At 48.1% G+C, this 19113-nt stretch overlaps 1 protein-coding gene across 1 annotated transcript; it reads left to right on the top strand.

The window, feature by feature from the left end:
- The first annotated feature begins 2837 nt into the window (after positions 1-2837).
- On the top strand, positions 2838-17443 carry LOC120655245 (ubiquitin carboxyl-terminal hydrolase 15-like). Its single transcript, XM_039932992.1, has 14 exons — positions 2838-3124; positions 4212-4613; positions 11636-12023; positions 12114-12504; positions 12582-12736; positions 12826-12914; positions 13940-14025; positions 14119-14281; positions 14438-14561; positions 14800-14957; positions 15054-15138; positions 15765-15977; positions 16283-16344; positions 16457-17443. The coding sequence occupies exons 2-14, from the start codon at positions 4291-4293 to the stop codon at positions 17148-17150; spliced, it is 2931 nt and encodes a 976-aa protein (XP_039788926.1). The 5' UTR covers positions 2838-3124; positions 4212-4290; the 3' UTR covers positions 17151-17443.
- Positions 17444-19113: the final 1670 nt, after the last annotated feature.

Here is a 19113-nt window from a genome sequence, read left to right as displayed (position 1 = left end):
TGTGTCGGATGCACATTGTGGCTGCTCTGAATGCATGTGGGAGATGGGCAGGGTTAATAATCCCGACCGGTCCGGTCAAATCGCCGCCCTCCGGTAGCGGTTTACCGGACCGGTTTGACCGAAAACCGGTGGAAACCGGTTGAATTCAAATCCAAATTTTGAATTTGGGTCAGTTTGGTACCGGCCCAAACCGTAACCGGGCCGGACCGGTTTGACCACCGGTCAAACCGGACCGGTTCCCACCGGTTTTGTAAACCCTGCAGATGGGATGGGCATTCCATGGTCATGGCTGGGACCATTCCCCTCCCTCTCCACCTACATGAGCAATTAATAGGCCCCCTATCTGAAGGCTGTCTCCAACGCTATCCCGTAAACGTCCCCCTCCACCTACATTCAGTGCACAGTGCACCCCCCCTCTCCCCTCCAACGGTGCCCCCAATCGCTCCCCCCCACAAGCGGGGAGCTCGCTCCTCCCCCTATGGGTGGGGGGCGTACGGGCTTCCCCCACCCACTGGCGCGGAGTTGGTGGCCGTTGGCGCGCGTGGGAAGAAAGACTAACTCTGTGGCAGGAAAAAGAGGAAAACTGAGGAGAACAATCTGATCCTAGCCATCTCGCAACTTTTGTATGAAAAAACAAAATATATGAGTATTCCTCATCGTTAGAAACAGTTTATGTACCTAAAACCGAGTTGCAAAATATAAATTATACGGGTATAATGACTTTCTAATTTTTCCTAATTTTTTTAGTTCATCCGAACCCTACAAACGTCCACCGATGAACATTTGCACTATTCATCGTACGAATACGGCTCGCGTATGGTCGAAATATGTTCTGTTGGATTGTGAAGTGAATATGATTTAAAAATGGATGATAGTTGGTATAGAGGGAATAGGTAGGGGGAATGGTTGAAGAGGAGGATTTATAGGGGGAGATAGTAAAATATATTAAATAGTACGTATAGGGGGAGTTGGATGGGGGGAACCGTTGGAAAAAACCTAAGCTTGCTGCCCGGTGCCTGCACTGGCACCGCCGATTTCCTTGAAAAAGCGAGTAGGGCTTGTACCGTAGGCGAGCGCTGCACGGCGAGCAGGGGAACACATCCAGTTTTTTTTTACCGACCGTTCGGACTGAACCGACGCCCGCCGGTTCCGGTAAACAGGTTTTACATTGTATTTGTATACTTTTGTATTAATACAATATATAATATGTTTTACATTGTATTTGTATACTTTTGTATGCATGTTTTTTTATTTAACTTCAAATGCTCGCAAAGTATACTAAATGAACGAATATTTAAAAAATTTTGACACCATTAAATTCGTCGCAACTTGAAGTATTTTTAGGAATTTTTTTTGAGAAATTTTTATTTTTTTTAAATTTAAATTTAAATTTTGAATTTGGGTCGGTTGGAAACCGGCCAGAATCAAAACCGATCCGGACCGATTTGACCGGTAACCGCGGTTTCCGGACCGATTCCGGTCGGGATTTAAAACCCTGAACACATCATGGGGATGGGCGTAAAGCAGTAAAAAAAACCGGCAATGGCTGTACCAGTGGCGCCTAGCACTCCCTTGTTTGCATCTTTTTGTTCTTTTGAGGAAGCGGGACATGGGGTACGCTGCGCCCAGCCCGGTACAGAATCATCACCACTAGGTCCAGGTACGGCACAGTTAATTTTTCTCCAGCAAGCCGGTGCCCCTAACTATTAACCTCTCTCTCCGATCAATGCGAGATGGATGCGTAGCAAATTCATTTTATGTGCCGTCCCTTTTTTTTATTGTTGCATAGATTCGGCATGCATTGTTCCAGTTGTTTGGTTTAGGAATAGGTCATCTGCTGCCACTCTTGAGATTCAGGCGGATCCATGCTACTTTGTGGCTTGCCTTATATAAATTCATCAAGGATTTTGTTAAGTCAAAAGATTGCTAGCTCTCTACAGTAATTAGTATGGACATCTATATAATTTATGAAATAATATGATAGTATCGAAATTTCAATTCGTTTGCCCGCAAATATTTGGATTCCAAATGAGATCGTTAATAGTGTTCAAAAGTCTAGTCTTTTTTTTCTCTCCTTTACTTTAGATAAGATGATGACTAGCCACGGGAACTTGGCAACCGGGAAATTACGCAGTAAAATAATAATCTCCCTAGTTAAATACAGGTGATGTTTAAGATATTGCCACGATCTTTAAAATCAACTTTGACTAATATATTTTTTTGGTTAGAAAAGTATATACAAAACATAGCAAAAGCATACTCTTAAAAAGCTACAATTTATCACAGACAAACACCTCTGTTTTGAAATATCCTATTTTTTGAGTATTCAAGTATCCAGATTTAGGAAGTACATACTCCATGACCAAAATTTGATCAGACAACTTTAACACATCACGTATTTATGATATTGGTAATACACAAACAATCTATGGAAGCAAAAAAAGGTGATAATAAAAAGTTTAACTACACTTTTTCTTTGAAATGTCAAACAAATAGATTTAGTCGCCTCGCTAGTTGGACTACAATGCTTATCCTGCCTAAATTCTTTCTACTTTAGGCAATCCAACGTAGCTCACCTCTTTTCGAGGGGATGGTCAGTGGATGTGTTCAGAGTTCAGACATGGCCCTTGACCCCTTGTGCAACCACTAGAGATCAGTCCGGCAGCTTAAAAATAAAACAAATAAAAGAGCCCTATTAACTCAAACCGTCGATCGCCTCATCGGACGGCCAGAAAAAAATCGTAACGTCCCCCTCGGATCCGCCGTTTTCCTTTGGAGGCCAAGCAGGTGCGCTGAGCGTAGCAAATTCACCACAACCCCCGATCGAGAGCAGAGCAGCAGAAGCAGCAGCAGCAGAGAGCACAGTAGCCAAGCGACTGAGAGCATCCCACCCCCGTGCTAGCACCACCACTCCCGATTCCCAACCCCACCTCCTCCGCTTCCGCTTCCGCTTCCGGCCTCCTCCACCGCCGCCGCCCTCATCCGGCCTCCTGGCCACCGCCGAAGAGGCGCCGCGCCGTCTCCCGGCCTCGATCTCCCCCGGAACCGCCGGCCGTGACCCAGCGCCTGCTGCTCCTGCTTTTACCTGGCTGGGGATCCGCCCGGAGTGGCATTCCGGCTCTCGGTAAACCCTAGACGCGACTGCTCTCGGTTCCCCTTTGCTTTTGGTGCGAAAAATCGAATTTGTTGACCGGGGGACGAGGTCACTTCTCGCTCGCGGCCGTCGCTGGGAATAAATGGAATCCGTCCGTTTTTTTCCCCTGCGGATGCTCGTGTCGGTGGGGTCGAGTGGGAATTTTTAGTCGGCATTGTTGGCATGTGATTCTGTGCTGGGGATCTGGGAGCTTGGAGGGTTCTCATTTTGAGATTAGGGCTGGGCACTCTGTCAGAAATTCCTCATTTTGAGCCTTTGCTCCTGTGAATGTGCTGCTGTGCACATGCTACAATGCTAAATGTTGGTTCCTCTGTCGATTCTTCAAGGTGTAGGTTGACGGGTGCTTGTATTGATCTAATGGTCTGATTCTGCTGTGCGAAAGATTACATCTGAACACTAGGGCACTTTTTGGGAATCTGGATGTAGTACGTTGGATAGGAACCTGGACACGTTTTAGGAGCTGTTTCCCTTAGTTGGCCCTACCACATTGCACTTGCTCTGGATGCCCTTTCGGGTACTCTAGTGCTTGATTCATAGGAGAACATTGGGGGTATTACAGTGGTGATGCAATCACGCAAACCATTCAGTGAGTTTGGTTTCGCTTTCTGGCATAGTAGTTTCAGGTAATTAACCAATTAGGGTGTGAAGTGTCTGTGTGGTATTTATAGTTTTGATTTCTCTTTTTTCTAGTTTAGGATCTCAATGTAAGAAGTCAAGGGCCTATTCAGACCTTTCTTCAGCCTATGGGCTCGTGACCTGAAGCCCTGGTCGAGCAAATGGGAGCTTCCTGAGATCATCATAAGGTTAACCCAACTTTGTACTAGGAGCCCCCAAATGATATGAATCCAGCAAGAGCAAATTTCTACCATTCATAAAATGAATCACAACTAGTTTTTTATTCAAGAAGCTATGTTTCTATTGGAAAAACGGCACTTTATTGAGAACCTTAAGCCTGACCTTGGTTCTGAAACCTTTGGAGGCGTAAGAATTATCTTGTTTTTCTTATGACAGCAGAAAATGTTAGCTTACTTCCCCCCTTGTATGCTCTTTTCTGTAGGTCAATAATTATTCTGGAATGTTTTTCCGAGCTGAAGTAAAGAACTTCTGGAGCTGGATATCAGTATTCTGTTAGGGACATGCTCCAACCAAGGGAAGCTGATGTGCCTGTGCTCTTTCTTGTCTTCATTGTACTTCCTGTGGTAGCTTATTTTCTCCTTGGGAGGTGGCATGAAGCTGCAAGTAAGAAGGCAAGGGTAAGTGTGCTGGCGCAGCGAGCTGCAGAAGAAGCCTTTAGAGTGGAAACAATGGCCTGCCCGGACGTTTTGCCTCCAGGGCCTTCTTTGAGAACTATGCCCTATTTCAGGCCTGCTCCTTCATTAAGACAGGAATTCCATGAATGCGCAACTTGCCATGCCCCTGCAAAGACTCGCTGCTCCAGATGCAAGTCTGTTAGATACTGGTAAGTTTCGTTTCTTTTGTACTTCCTTGAGAAAGCACTTTAGCTAGGTCTTTGAATCTATGTTTATTGTGTAGTACTGTTTATTGATTATAATCAATTGATTCACTGAAAGAAACTGTGCCTGATCAGGCTTCTTTGAAGAACGTCACATATCCTGATATGTGGTAAACTAATTTCATATAAACAAACACAAATTTATAATTGTGCTTGAGTGCATTGATGAAGCCATTTGGGGTCAACTCCAAATGGGCTACCTCAGGCTCTATATCGAACTGATATGAAACTTTCTTTCTGTCTTGTGATGCAAGCTATATTGAATTGAGCTCAGTCAGAATGTGAAAACGCATCTAGTATCCCTCAACTGGTTCTGGTTTGGCTTGAAGCTAAACCACTTACTGTAGGCTGCTTTTGGTGTGTTGTGTAAGAGGGAATAATTGATCTATTCCTCCAACCCTAGAAGGGTGGGTATATATAATACCTATACATGGGCCTCTATACACATGGTCTCAATATACACCAACATCCCCCCGCAGTCTGAACTACCGGCACAGCGGTGTTCAAGACTGGACAACAAGAAAGCCAACACCCCCTGCAGTCTGAACAACCGGCGTAGCGGTGTTCAAAACTGGACAAGAAGAGAAGTACAAAGGGCTAATACCCCCCGCAACCACAACTAGCCACCGGTTACGTTGAGGCTGGAGCGAAACTCCGAGAAGGTCGAGGAGGGCAGCCCCTTGGTGAAGATGTCAGCAAACTGGGAGGTAGTCGGGACATGGAGTACCCGAACATCGCCGACGGCGACTGTCGCGCACGAAGTGCAGGTCAATCTCCACATGTTTCGTCCGCTGATGCTGGACGGGGTTGGTGGAGAGATACACGGCGCTAACATTGTCGCAGTAGACGAGCGTGCTCTTGGCGAGCGGGCTGTGGACCTCCGCCAAGAGCTGTCGTAGCCAGGACGCCTCCGCCACGCCGTTAACAACAGCCCGGTACTCCGCCTCAGCACTAGAGCGGGAGACAACCGGCTGCCGCTTGGACGACCAGGAGACCAGGTTGCCGCCCAGGAAGACGGTGTAGCCGGAAGTGGAGCGACGAGTGTTCGGGCAGCCAGCCCAGTCAGCGTCGGTGTAGACCACCAGCTCAGCAGAGGACGAGCGGTGAAGCTCTAGGCTGAGGTCCACTGTGCCACGGACGTAGCGGAGGAGACACTTCAGCGCAGCAAGGTGTGACTCCCGGGGATCATGCATATGGAGACAGACCTGCTGGACAGTGTAGGTGAGGTCCGGCCTGGTGAAAGTGAGGTACTGCAAGGCTCCAGCAAGACTCCTATAGGCAGTAGGATCAGCCATCGGATCACCCAGATCAGCAGACAGCTTCGCCTGAGTGTCGACAGGAGTGGAGCAGGGCTTGCAATCAGTCATCCCAGCCAGCTCCAGGATATCAAGTGCGTACTGCCGCTGGTGAAGGAGAAGACCAGACGGGCGAGGCTCAACAATGACGCCCAAGAAGTGGTGGAGCTGACCAAGATCCTTCATAGCGAACTCCTGCTGCAGAGAGGAGATGACACTCTGAAGCAACCGCTGACTGGAGGCTGTGAGCACAATATCATCGACATAGAGTAGCAGATATGCAGCCTCATCCCCACGGCGGTAGACGAAGAGAGACGTGTCAGACTTGGCCTCGGTGAACCCCAATGTCAGCAAGAACGTGGCGAACCGAGAGTACCAAGCCCGAGGAGCCTGCTTTAGACCATAGAGAGACTTGTTGAGCCGGCAGACCATATCCGGACGACTCGAGTCCACAAATCCCGCAGGCTGAGAGCAGTAGACAGTCCTTGACAGAGTGCCGTGAAAAACGCATTCTTCACGTCCAGCTGGTGCACAGGCCAAGAGCGCGAGAGCGCAAGCGAGAGGACCGTGCGCACCGTAGCGGGCTTCACCACTGGACGGAAGGTCTCATCATAGTCCACACCAGGCCGCTGGGTGAACCCCCGGAGAACCCAGCGAGCCTTGTAGCGCTCCAGTGTGCCGTCAGCCCGACGCTTATGCGTCCAGATCCACTTGCCAATCACCACATTGCAACCATACGGACACGGCACGAGGTCCCACGTCTGGTTGGCGAGGAGAACCGCGTACTCTTCCATCGCGCGACGCCAGTGAGGATCCGCCAGGGCGTCGCGGACAGAGGAGGGTACCGGAGAGACCCGCGGCTCTCCCTCGGTGGCGGAGAGAGTCGTGGCCTGAGACGCCGTCCGCCGAGTCACCATGGGATGGATATGCCGAGGATCCCGATGGATGACTGGCGGGTGGTACACCGCTGGCTCGGCTCGAGAGGGAGCCGGAGGAGGCGGCGTCGGCGACAGCTCCGGTGTAGGCGTCGCAGGAGCCTCCGGAGCAGGAGGCGAATCCGGTGTCGGCGCCGAACGACACTAGTACAACTGCACCGGCTGAGCGTACCGCTGCGGCGCCGGTACACCTGCACCGGTTGAGCGTACCGCGCAGGTGCAGGGGAAGGCACCGGGGCCGCGCGTGGCGCAGCGGGAGACACCGGGTCTGCGCGCGGCACGATCGGAGGTCCGGGGGCCGTGCGTGGCGCAACCGCGGGCACTGGGGCCCCGCTCGGCGCAGCAGGGATCACCGGAAGCGGTGCCGGTGCGCCGGGAAAACCTGCAGGGAAAGGACAAACATGTGACGGTGGCTGAACCACCGGGTCAGTCGGAAACAGAGACTCCAGCTCGGGGTCAGGAGAAGGAGTGGAGGAGGTGGAGTACGGGAAATCCGACTCGTCAAAGACGACGTGTCGGGAGATCAGGACGCGGCGAGAGGTGAGGTCAAAGCATCGGTACCCCTTGTGGTCAGGGGAGTACCCAGGAACACACAACGAGTCGAGCGGGGCGCCAACTTGTGAGAAGCGGTGGCGGAGGTGTTAGGGTAACACGCACACCCGAAGACCCGAAGGTGGTCGTAGCGAGGAGGGGTACCGAAGAGAGCGTGGTGTGGAGTGGGAGCAGAAGAAGCAGTGGACGGAAGACGGTTGAGCAGGTAGGTGGCGGTGTGGAGGCTTTCAGCCCAGAAGCGCGGGGGCAGAGAGGCCTGGATCAGAAGGGTGCGCACGACGTCGTTCGTCGTGCGAATCATCCGCTCAGCCTTGCCATTCTGGGGAGAGGTATATGGACAAGACATACGCAGCTGGACACCCCGAGAGAGGAAGAAGGAACGGGAGGTGGAGTTATTGAACTCCCGCCCGTTGTCGCACTAGATGGTCTTAACGGTGAGGCCGAACTGAGTGGACACCCAGGCAAAGAAGTTTGGAGGGTGGGAAAAGTCTCAGACTTGGCGTGCAAAGGGAAAGTCCAAGAGTAATGCGAGAAATCATCCACCACGACCAGATAATATTTATAGCCAGACATGCTGAGTACAGGAGATGTCCACAGGTCACAGTGAATCAGATCAAAATCATGCGCATCATGCGAAGAAGAAAACGGAAGTCTAACATGACGACCTAACTGGCACGCATGACAGAGGTGCTCAGCAGGAGTCCTAGTACATAGAACATCGGTACTACGGCTGAGCTGAGCCAAAACGTCGCGACCGGGGTGACCAAGCCGGCGGTGCCAGGTGGTGGATGAAGGTGTCACGACAAAAGCAGTAGACGAAGAAGCCGAAGGCGAGGCAGCAGAAGCAGGAAGCCGAAGAGTGTAAAGGGGCCCTGGGCTGTCACATCGGAGGAGCGGACGTCGGGAAGCCGAATCCTTCACAGTAAGACCAGAGGAGTCAAATTCGATAGAACAAGAGTTGCAAGCAGTAAACTGGCGAATAGAAAGAAGGTTGTGAACCATTTGAGGAGCGACAAGAACATTAGGAAGACGAGGAGCAGAACCCACGGCGGTGACAGAAAGGCAAGACCCATCACCAACCATAATAGAAGAAGAACAAGAGGGGTGTGGGGGTCGGACAGAAGAGAGGATACCGGCATCAGGAGTGGTGTGGAACGAGGCACCCGAGTCGGCGATCCACTCAGTGCTGACCGGCGGCGTCAGCCCCATGGTGCTGAAGGACTGCGCCAGAGCGGCCTGGTCCCACCCCCCAGGCCAGGTCGGCTGCTGGCTGGGCTGAGCGGGCGGGGTCCAGGACGGTGCGAAGAGGGGAGCGACACCAGTGAACATGGCCGCCGGCTGGAGCTGAGGACGAGGCCCCTCTCCCGGACCCTGGAACGGCCACATCGAGATGCGCCCTGACCATGGGTTGCTGAAGGATGGCCAGGGCGTACCTCCAGGGCAGGGGCAGGAGCCGGAGCCGGAGCTGGCGTGCCTCGACGGCCCCTACCGGTACCGGTTGTCGCAGGAGCAGGGCCACCAGTACCACCACCACTCCATCCCCCCGCCGGCGACGTCCACGGCTCCACGCCCCCCCTCCGGTCTGCCCGGCTGGAGCAGCACCAAGGAGCGAGGTGGCAGGAGCGGCGGAGGAGCGACGAGCGCGGTGGGGGTGGGCGAGGACGATCCGGGCGCGAGACTCCTGGTGATCTCCTCGAGGGCGAGGTTGTCCCGGACCTGCAGGAAGGAGGGGAAGGGCCTCTGGCGGGCGATCCAGCTCTTCAGGTGGTCGTAGGTGCTGCTCAAGCTCCGTAGGACATTGAGCACCAACACCCGATCGGAGACGGGACACCTGAGGTCGTGAAGAGCATCGGCCATGCCCTTCATCCTCCGGTAGAACTCACCAACGGAGAGGTCCCCCTGCTGGAAGGTGGCGTCGAGCTGGAGGGCGCGGTACTCGGCGTTGCCGAGGAACTGCCCCTTGAGCGCCACCCAGGCCTGCCGCGTGGTGCCGTCGTGGGTCCTGACGAGGTCCTGAAGATCCAGGGAGATGGTCCCGAAGATCCAGGACATGGCGACGCTGTCGAGGCGCAGCCACACCGCGTCCCGCGCCTCGGTCGGCGTGTCGAGGAGGACGTGGTTGTCGAGGGCGTAGCGGTGGAGGGCGAGCAGAACCTGGTCCCGCCAGCGTCCGTAGGTGGAGGATGTCGGGTCGAGGAGGACGGTGACCAGGGCCCTGATGTTCTGGACGCCAGCGGCCTGGAGGTGGAGCTAGGCGACCATGGGGTCGGTCGGGTCGTGCCGGGCTCCAGATCCAGCGGGCGGGGCCTGGCGGGAGGAAGAGGCGCCGGGCTCGGGGTTGACGGGCTGGCCGGAGGAGACGCGGAGGAAGCGCTCCGCCTCGGCGACTCGGAGAGCAGAGACGTCAGCCGCGGCGCGTTCGCGCTCCCAGGCGAGAGCAGCCACGCGGAGCCGCTCCTGGGCCGCCGAATCCTCCGACTTGGCGGCGAGGAGGGCCGCGGCGAGAGCGGCGACAGCCGACAGCCCGCGGAAGGTGGCGGTGGAGAGCGGCGCATCCGCAGGCGACATCCCGAGCTCGGTCCACGCGGCATCAGGCGCGGCGTCGGCGGCGGGCTGCTTGCCCGCGACGACAGCGGCGCGGTGGGCCGTAGCGGCGGCGGCGGGATCCTGCAGCGGCGGCAGCGCGGCCTGCAGGCGGGCCGGATCGGCGCCTGCGGCCTGCAGCAGCTATACCGCGGCCCGCAGGACGGCCGGATTGACGTCGCCGGCGGGCTGCTGGGCCCCCGCAGCCCCCGCGCCAGCAGCAGCGGCAGCGGCGGTGTCGGGCAGCAGGGGGCCTTGCTGGGGGCGGCGCAGCGGGCCCTTCTGTGCTGCGGCGGTGGCGCCGGCGCGCTGCAGGGCAGCGGCGGCGGCAGGATCCGCGGCGGCGCGACCAAGGCGGCGGCAGCTGCGCCAGGCGGCGGCGCCAACAGAGGAAGTGGCGGCCGGCCAGGCGCACGGCGCAGCGGCTGCGCCTGCAGCAGAGGAAGGGGAGGAGGAGGGAAGGGGAGGGAAGGAGGCGGCCCAGGAAGGGGAGAAGAGGGGCGGCGGCGGCGGCTGGGAGAGAGGAGAGAGAGATGCTAACCCTAGGCTAATGATACCATGTAAGAGGGAATAATTGATCTATTCCTCCAACTTTAGAAGGGTGGGTTTATATAATACTTATACATGGGCCTCTAGATGTGCCTCTACACACATGGGCTCAATATACACCAACATGTTGGAATCACCTGCAGTGTTCCCATCCAACTCTCCACCACAAGCATGTAATTCTGATTTATTTAGTGGAGACATTTTTCCCCATTTATTGAACTTAGTTGTTAACCACGTTGATAACATAAAGGTCAAAGCTCATGATTCTGAGTTTCTGACCCGCTTTTCTTATGATCATATGAGCACTCGTGATTTTCGTTTGTGTGTGATAGATTCCTGATTAAGGTCCAAGCAGTTTTAGATGGTAGCTTTGTTGATAAATTATGAAAAAGAATCAATTGGTTCTTTATTCTCTATGCTACGCATTGGTAATGCCGTAATGACATTTTTAGATTTGATCACTAGTCAACAAACTAGTCGAGAAATAATTACACATTGCAGCACACTATTTGGTATTTTGGTCATCTTGACATTGGTGAAAGGACTTCTGCTTCTCTTATCATTTTCACCTAGATCATCTGGTAGTACTTAGGTTGCCTGTTTTGATGGCCTATTTCCTTATCGATAAACCATGCAGAACATTATGTTGTTTGGATATCATGGCTGAGTTGAAGCTAAGGTACCGATCCGATTCTGTGGAGCTCAGGTTGATATTTAGCAGTAGGGTCTAGGAAATACTTTTGTTTTTTATTACTTTAGCCTTCACAGTGTAGCATTAATCCTTGTTGGCTGTAATTTGTGTTAGACTAGTAAGCAGGCTCGAACTTAGTGATTGATTATTTTTTTCTCGAACACGCAGGAGAGCTGCATATCTTTATAGGCCCTTTTGGCATAATATGATGATATGCTTTGCGATTGATTGATTCAATTTGTTCATGCACCGTGAATCCTTTTTGCTACCATGTACTGTCTTCATTATGTCATAACTAATGTATACATTATCTTGCCTCTATTGCCAAGGACACATTGTAACACTGTTTTGAGCGTTCTGCAGCTCTGGAAAGTGTCAAATAATACACTGGAGGCAAGGACATAAGGAAACATGCCAAAAATGGCTTGGTAGTGGTTCTAGCAGCTTTGGTGGCTCTGGCCCTGAGGCTTCTGAACAGACGCCCTTCTTGACTAACTTAAATTCACCTCTTACGGGTGGTGACGTTCACTTGCGCGACATGAACTTTGATACTTTATCAGAGCCATCCTTCCCCACAACTGATGGCTACAATCTAGATACTGATCCATTTCCGACAGACAGAAGCAACATGAATAAATCAAATCAAGGTCTTCATACGAGCGAAAATGGTGCTGTTGGTGTATCTTATGAAAAGAACAATTACAATGCTGATGATGAAACCCGCTCTTCCGAGATTTTATCAGGAAACAAGGTAGTTTAGGGAAACTCTTACAATCCAATTGTCATTCTTCAGCCTACATGTTTGTCTTCGATAATTCAATCATTTGCCTTGTGACTGCAGGTGTCAAACAACTATTTTGGTTGTGCAGATGCGATGGGTGGTAATGGTGATGCAACTTATCCCGTCAAAAATAATGCACAGCAACCTAGCAATTGTGCTCCTGAAATAAGAAAACGGACAAAATCAAGCATCACAGTTTATGAGCACGACATGGGGGTCTACTTAACTTCTGATATGGTTAGTTCCTGTGAGGGGCCATATGCTTCTGCCAGTGAGCCACTGCAAAGGAGTTTGTCATCTGGAAGAATTATTGGGAAAGCAAATTTGGTGAACAAGAGGCCTCCATGCCCATCAGGTAAGGTGACTTCATCACAGAAGTCACAGGAGAGGGTGTCTACATCATATCAAAGTGATGGCCATGAGAAGAACCCTTGCAGAAAAAATGACCAAAGTTAGTAAAGAGAGTTCTCAAATAAAAATGGGCTAGCTTTATATTCTCTTTATCTCATATAGTTACTGCATTTCCAGGATCCATCCAAACAACTGAATCAACAAGCAGCAACCTACAAGGATGCAACGGAATCTCAAAGTTTGGAGTATCCAAGGTTGAAGTTTTAAAGAAACCCTCAAAATTTCTCAAAACCAGCCTTGTGGGATTGATCAATGATAATAAGAGGAATAAGGTCCGGGATAATCTACATATCAATCTGTTATTTAACTGCTTCCTGATTTGTTAATGTAACGAAAGTTTTCTTTCTAAATGGCACTTCAGGTATTGTTCCCATATGAAGATCTTGTCAAGTTTTTTCAGTATGAAGCACGGGGTATTTCTCCTAGAGGTCTTTTCAATTGTGGAAACAGGTAATGAACATTTTGTTTATGGGGATAGGTCACACTTCCTAATTATTCCTGTTACTATTGTGTATTTTTGTCAAGATGAAAAACTTATTGTTTTGGTAATAGACTAATGGTGTAAATACATCTCAAGATGTCAGCGCAGGTCAGTAAAGATGAAAAAATTATGGAACCTTTTAAATGATGCTAGTGCCTTTTGATACTTGATTTGAGTTGCGATATAAGAAAATGCCAAATAAGTTTGTGGTGGATGCAGAGGGGATGGGGGAACTTAAACAAGTAGAGCAGCTGAAAGGTCCCTGCTAGGAGCTTGGGAACAAGAGTTTACTTGGCGGTGGTTTATTATGTTACATTTACTAGATTTGTTGGATAATTATCACTCCACTAGTCTTGATGTGTGCACACATATACTACGTATGGGATAATATGGGCCTAGAATAGATGCTCCTGAGAATATCTAACAGGAATGTGATTCTTTTAGTATTCATCTCTGCATAGTGCATACATATATGAGTCCTATTATATATTGTGGGTTACCAAGAGGTATGACAGTCAATTTGTCGAAGGATACTACTGGCTACACAATTGGCAAAGAAGAGCAGAGTGTAAGAATGTTAACAAATGGAGTGCGGTTGATTCCAAAATAAGCGACATGGCGTAGTTTCTTGATTAAATATATTGGCTCATTTGAAATTAAAAATGCTTCAAGCTGAACTAGATCCAATATACAACTGATTAATATCTAGCAATTAGCCGCAATAAGAGGAACACCAGAAGTATTAATTTGAGCTACTATATTAATTTATCCAAGTAAACTTATTTCTTTCGGGTTTCATCTCTAGCCTACCCCAACTTGCTTGGGAAAAAAGGCTATGTTGTTGTTGTTGTTGTTGTTGTAAATTTATAACAAATGTGTTTTCCTTTCTTCCCATTTTTGCAACCTAACTTTTGCTTGTTCAATTGGCAATTTGTCATTATTTTTCATTTACTTGCTTAATCAGCAGCTTTTCTTGATCATCTTCATTTTGCAGCTGCTATGCTAATGCTGTTCTACAATGTCTGATGTGCACAAAGCCACTGATGATCTACCTTCTTCTGAGATTGCATTCTAAAGACTGTAATACTAAAATTTTCAAATAGCTATTCCCCTCTCAATATTTGCTTTTGTACTTGTCTTTCTTTTCTCTGACTTCATACTATCTTCTCTTAGGTTGCTCAAAAAATTGGTGCCTTATGTGTGAACTTGAGCAATATGCCTCAACTTTACGTGAAAGTGGTGGGCCCTTATCTCCAAGTAGAATTCTTTCTAATTTGAGGAATATCGGATGTCGCTTGGGTGGTGGAACTCAGGAAGATGCTCATGAGTTTTTAAGGTAGTGTAACTGTTACAAGCTTTTTCCTTCCTGTTGCCTTTTGGTTTCTTGCTAAATGTTTTACTTGGTGCAATAATAAAATGGCTTCATTCCAATTAAGAAGTAACTGTTCTAGTGCCCCCTGTTGATAATATGCTTAAATTTGAACACCACCAGGCATCTTGTGATGTCTATGCAAGCAGCGTGCTTGGATGGGCTGGGTGGTGAGAAGCACGTTGAACCAAGTTTGCAGGAAACAACACTGATACAGCAGATGTTTGGTGGCCGTCTTAAATCCAAGGTAACTTGATAAATCTCAGATTTCTGGTTTGCATTTTTTTATATTTAGAAATGCTGGTGGTTTATTTAGTCATGTATCATACTTGTAACTATGCATTTTTGTAGTAAATACATTGTCCTTCGTTTTTAATGAAAGCAAACATTTGCACTTTAGCATTTTCTCTTCAGTTCACCATTTGATCAGTATACAGCACCATTTGATCTATCATATACTGATCAGTTTTTGTTTATGAAACAAGGTTAAGTGCCTCAGATGCTATCACGAGTCTGAAAGATATGAGAATATAATGGATCTTACTTTGGAGATTCATGGCTGGGTGGAGTCCTTGCAAGATGCTTTGACACAATTCACTGCTCCTGAGGATTTAGATGGCGAGAATATGTACAAATGTGGAAGGTAGTGTTGCCAGAGACAGCTGTGATCTTGTTACCCATCAATTCAGTTGGACCACAGCAAATTGAAGTGTATTGAAATTTTATCTTTTTAATGCAGATGTTCTGCTTATGTCAAAGCTAGGAAGCAACTGAGCGTACATGAGGTGCCAAACATATTAACAATTGTTCTTAAAAGATTTCAGGTAATTATTTTGTATTGAATTTCATGCAATGCCAGTTTGTTCTGATAAGTATTTGTTACTCTGTGCAGTGTTCATCCATTTTTGTTTGCAGTTGTTTTTAGATGCGGATTTGCTGGTATTGGGTAATACTGAAATGACTAATTTATAAAAGAACCTGATGATGTTATGCTCTACACCTAACTCCAAATTGTAACTATACGCTCATAAATAAATGCATTCCTACATTTATGTTTTAGATTTTAATAGTCAAACTCTCAAAACTTTGATTGATACTATACACAAAATTGTTTAAATTCGTGCATAGAAATCATAGCATATTGTCATGAAATAGTACCTCCATATTTTCCTTTTCAAATTTTTGCGAATGTGTGGTTAGACAAAAAGAAATGTTCAAAACTGCAAGTGTATATTTGAGATTATCAATGTCTGATAAGTAAAACCCCAACTATCTGGGAACATGGGTGGGTGATGAAGCACATTTGGGGCAATTTTCATATAAGCTCCTTTGTTGGTTTGACTTGGACCAGTTATCACATGACTCATGCTCTATGCTTGGGCTGACATTTGCCTGCCACTTGAGTGTTTCTGGATGGAAGAACTAAATGAACTTCATTTTGTTACTTCAGACAGGAAAATATGGCAAGATCAACAAATGTGTAACGTTTCCTGAAATGTTGGACATGGTTCCTTTCGTGACTGGCTCTGGTGACAAACCCCCTCTTTATTTCTTGTATGCTGTGGTTGTACATGTGGATACAGAAAACGCATCATTCTCTGGGCACTATATATCCTATGTCAAAGATATGCAGGGCACATGGTTGAGAATTGATGACTCAGAGGTATGTTTTACAACAAAGTCTGTCCTGTGAACTAGGCTATGAATCTGTTACCTATATATGAGTTTCGAGAAATTGCTATGACTTGTGAAATTGCGTCTATAGATTATGAGTCTTATTATAAGGATAGTGACCATACCGTGAGCAGTGTAATTATAAATGCTGTCTCCTTGATGCATTTCACTGTGTGGCCTTTTCCTTTGTAGTTTTTTTTGTAGGGTTATTGAAGCAAATACGAAAAAGAAAATAAAACTTTTGAGAGTTGGAGTTTTATGATATTGTGTGGTAATTTTTTTTTCCATATGTAGGTCCAGGTTGTATCAGTGAATCAAGTTATGTCAGAAGGTGCATATATGCTTTTCTACTTGAGGTAAATATAGCCAGCAGTACAACATGAGATATGTGTTGAACCTAAATTACAATTTGGAGTATATCTCTGGCCGCACTCTCCAGGAGTCTCATAATTGTAAAACATTGTTCAGGTCTTTTCCCCGACCACCAAGGATGTACATTGAGAAGGGGCTCTTGCCTGTTCCGACAACTGTAAAGCATCACAAATCAAAATCCTCCAAGGGCTCTAAACATGACCGCAAGCAGACAGAGCTGCACTTTTCTGGAAGTGATCAAACCTATGGTATATATGATTTTAGACCCGATGGAGAAGGCTACATGCAAGATCAGCATGCAGAGTTGAGATCCAGAGATTTCCATCATGCCGATGATGCCTTTGCAGACTCAGTTAGCACAGACTTCTCAGAAGCTACATCAAGTGAATGGTCACTGTTTACCAGCTCTGATGAGTCCTCGTTTACTACTGAAAGCACTAGAGATTCATTCAGTGTCGTGGACTATGGAGACAATGCTGGTCTTGATCCGATCTCCTCTATATTTGGGCCATGTTATGCTCCAGAACATCCTCCTGGAAATTTTGTCTCATGTACCAGGTTCTCGCCTTCCAATCCACAAACAAGGTACTTTTCAGAGAGCACAGACTTTGTCTCGGACTCTTCCATGCCAACCCACCCTCACGGCAATGTACATAGAGGAAGGTACCCAGATAGGGCATGCGCCTCATCAGCCGAACCTCTTGCTTCAGCACATCAGCGGAGCGGGTATGGTCGGTATCCCCTTAGTAGAGATGGTTTTGTTCAAACATCTGGATTTTGCCAAATGTAATCGGTCAACATTTCATAGTTGTAGCTGGTGCTCGGCAGCTGCGGTTAGCACTGCCATTAATGCTGCCTCATGTTCTTTTATTTTAGATGAGGCATATTTAATTTTAGCTGCATATCCTAGGGGTAGTTCGATTCAATGTAGCGCAGAATTTAGATTATGTTCATATGCTTAGCGTGGCAGGTGGAATTTTAGAGCACAGTGACAGGCTTTGTGCCAGCCATTGTTCAAGTGAAGCCAGTCTTGCACTTCTTAAAATTGTTATGGGAGAGAGTTCTGCTCGCTTTTAGTTTTGACGTTTTATCTTTACCCCAAAAATGGGGAAAGTTCAGCATCTGTTTTTTATTCTTTTTAAAAAAATCTGATGCTTCCAAATTGCAACATTGTATGCGAAACCATTCTCTTTTCTGCTTTCATGGGGCTGGCTTATTCTTCCTGAAAGAGGTTCTTAATCGGGCTGGGATCCCCACTCAGCTGTTTATGTGCGTCTGGAGTCTGAACTTAATAAAGACCACCTTTAATTCTCCTGAACCAGATAAAGACTACTGTAGATCATCTGGACCAAATAAATTACCTCGAGTCCGCCAGTATTATGGCCTGGGACTTCTGTCATGATCCTGGTGCAGCCGTGTCCATCAGTCCGGTGTCCTGGATGCCGGTCCCTTGTGTTGCAGTTGTGCTGCTCAGCTCAGTTGCTGCAATGCAATTTTGCAGCTTGATTGACTAATCTGCACTGCCTTGGATGCAGACTTAAGAGACTGTCATGGCCTGTGTTATTCATAGTCTTGGGGCGATTGAATGAGGGGGATTGCTCCGTTTACTTTCCCCTCTGATTGAAATGTATGGGCAGTTGTCGTTACCTGATGCCAGTAGCGATCTTTTCTTTTGGGCCGGGGGGGGGGGGGGGGGGGGGGGGGGCTCAAAACCGAGGTTACATTGTAAGTAACTTCTTGTAGCATGCCTTAATTACTATGATGGAAAATCCTCCTATGCCCAGTCTTTGATTCATGTAGCTTTCAAGTGTCAGAACCTCATCCGTTCATAGCTGCATATCTTGAGTTGGCTAGCTAGTGTCTGATATCTTGAGTTGGCTAGCTAGCGTCTGAAGATTGCTGAACGGAGGTGTATTCGGTAATCCAAAGAATCAGGCAGCATGTAGGAGAAGCTTCAGAACAGAAAATTTGGAGAAATTAGCGCTTGATCAACCCTACTGTCTTTCATCCTCATTTTACAAAAAAAACTCAATACTATGTTACACTGCGGCGACAGTGAAACAACTAAAAACCATTTCGTTCTGCAAGGCACCAGTTTTTCTTTTCTTGAGGTTTATGAAGAAACTGCCAGCTTCGTATGCTGCACCCAGGCCTTACATCTGGCCCAAGGGACCCAAACCTGCCCTCCTGAGCCCTAAGCCTACACCAAGAGTAGTTTTGTTTCGGCCCATGGGCTTATCGTATTGGGACGAACCCCCATGTGTGAATAAAAAAAACTGCCCTAAAAAATGTAAATAAAAAACTGCATTCCTCAAAAAAGAATGTAAATAAAACTGCAAAAGCACGAGACAGGATTGCAGCAGCAGCTGCTCGCTGCAGACATAGCCAAGGACAAACAGGGACATAGCCAAGGACAAGAAGAGCACGTGAGATGATCGAGCGTGGCTCCATTTACACTGCTCGTACTTTATACATTGAACGAATATCATGTAATTATTTTAGTACTGCAGGACACTGATAAATTATAGACTTTCCGCGATCACGAGCCATACAGTGGCCATCTCACGCAAGCATAGTTGTTCTTTAATGGGAGAGTTGTTTCCAAAAGTTTTTTTTTTGAGCTTATGACTGAATATTCAAGTGACTCGCGTGTCTGGAGCTCAGCATCTGACCTGCTAAACTATCCGGGAAACCTTTTCGCTTTCGCCCTTTCTTCATGAGCACATGGAGGAAACAATCAAGCAGCCAGGCTG

This window comes from Panicum virgatum, chromosome 1N (assembly GCF_016808335.1).
Source record: "Panicum virgatum strain AP13 chromosome 1N, P.virgatum_v5, whole genome shotgun sequence".
Taxonomy (NCBI): Eukaryota; Viridiplantae; Streptophyta; class Magnoliopsida; order Poales; family Poaceae; genus Panicum; species Panicum virgatum.
Note: the sequence above shows the minus strand (reverse complement) of the source record. Positions and strands in the feature narration are given on the sequence as shown.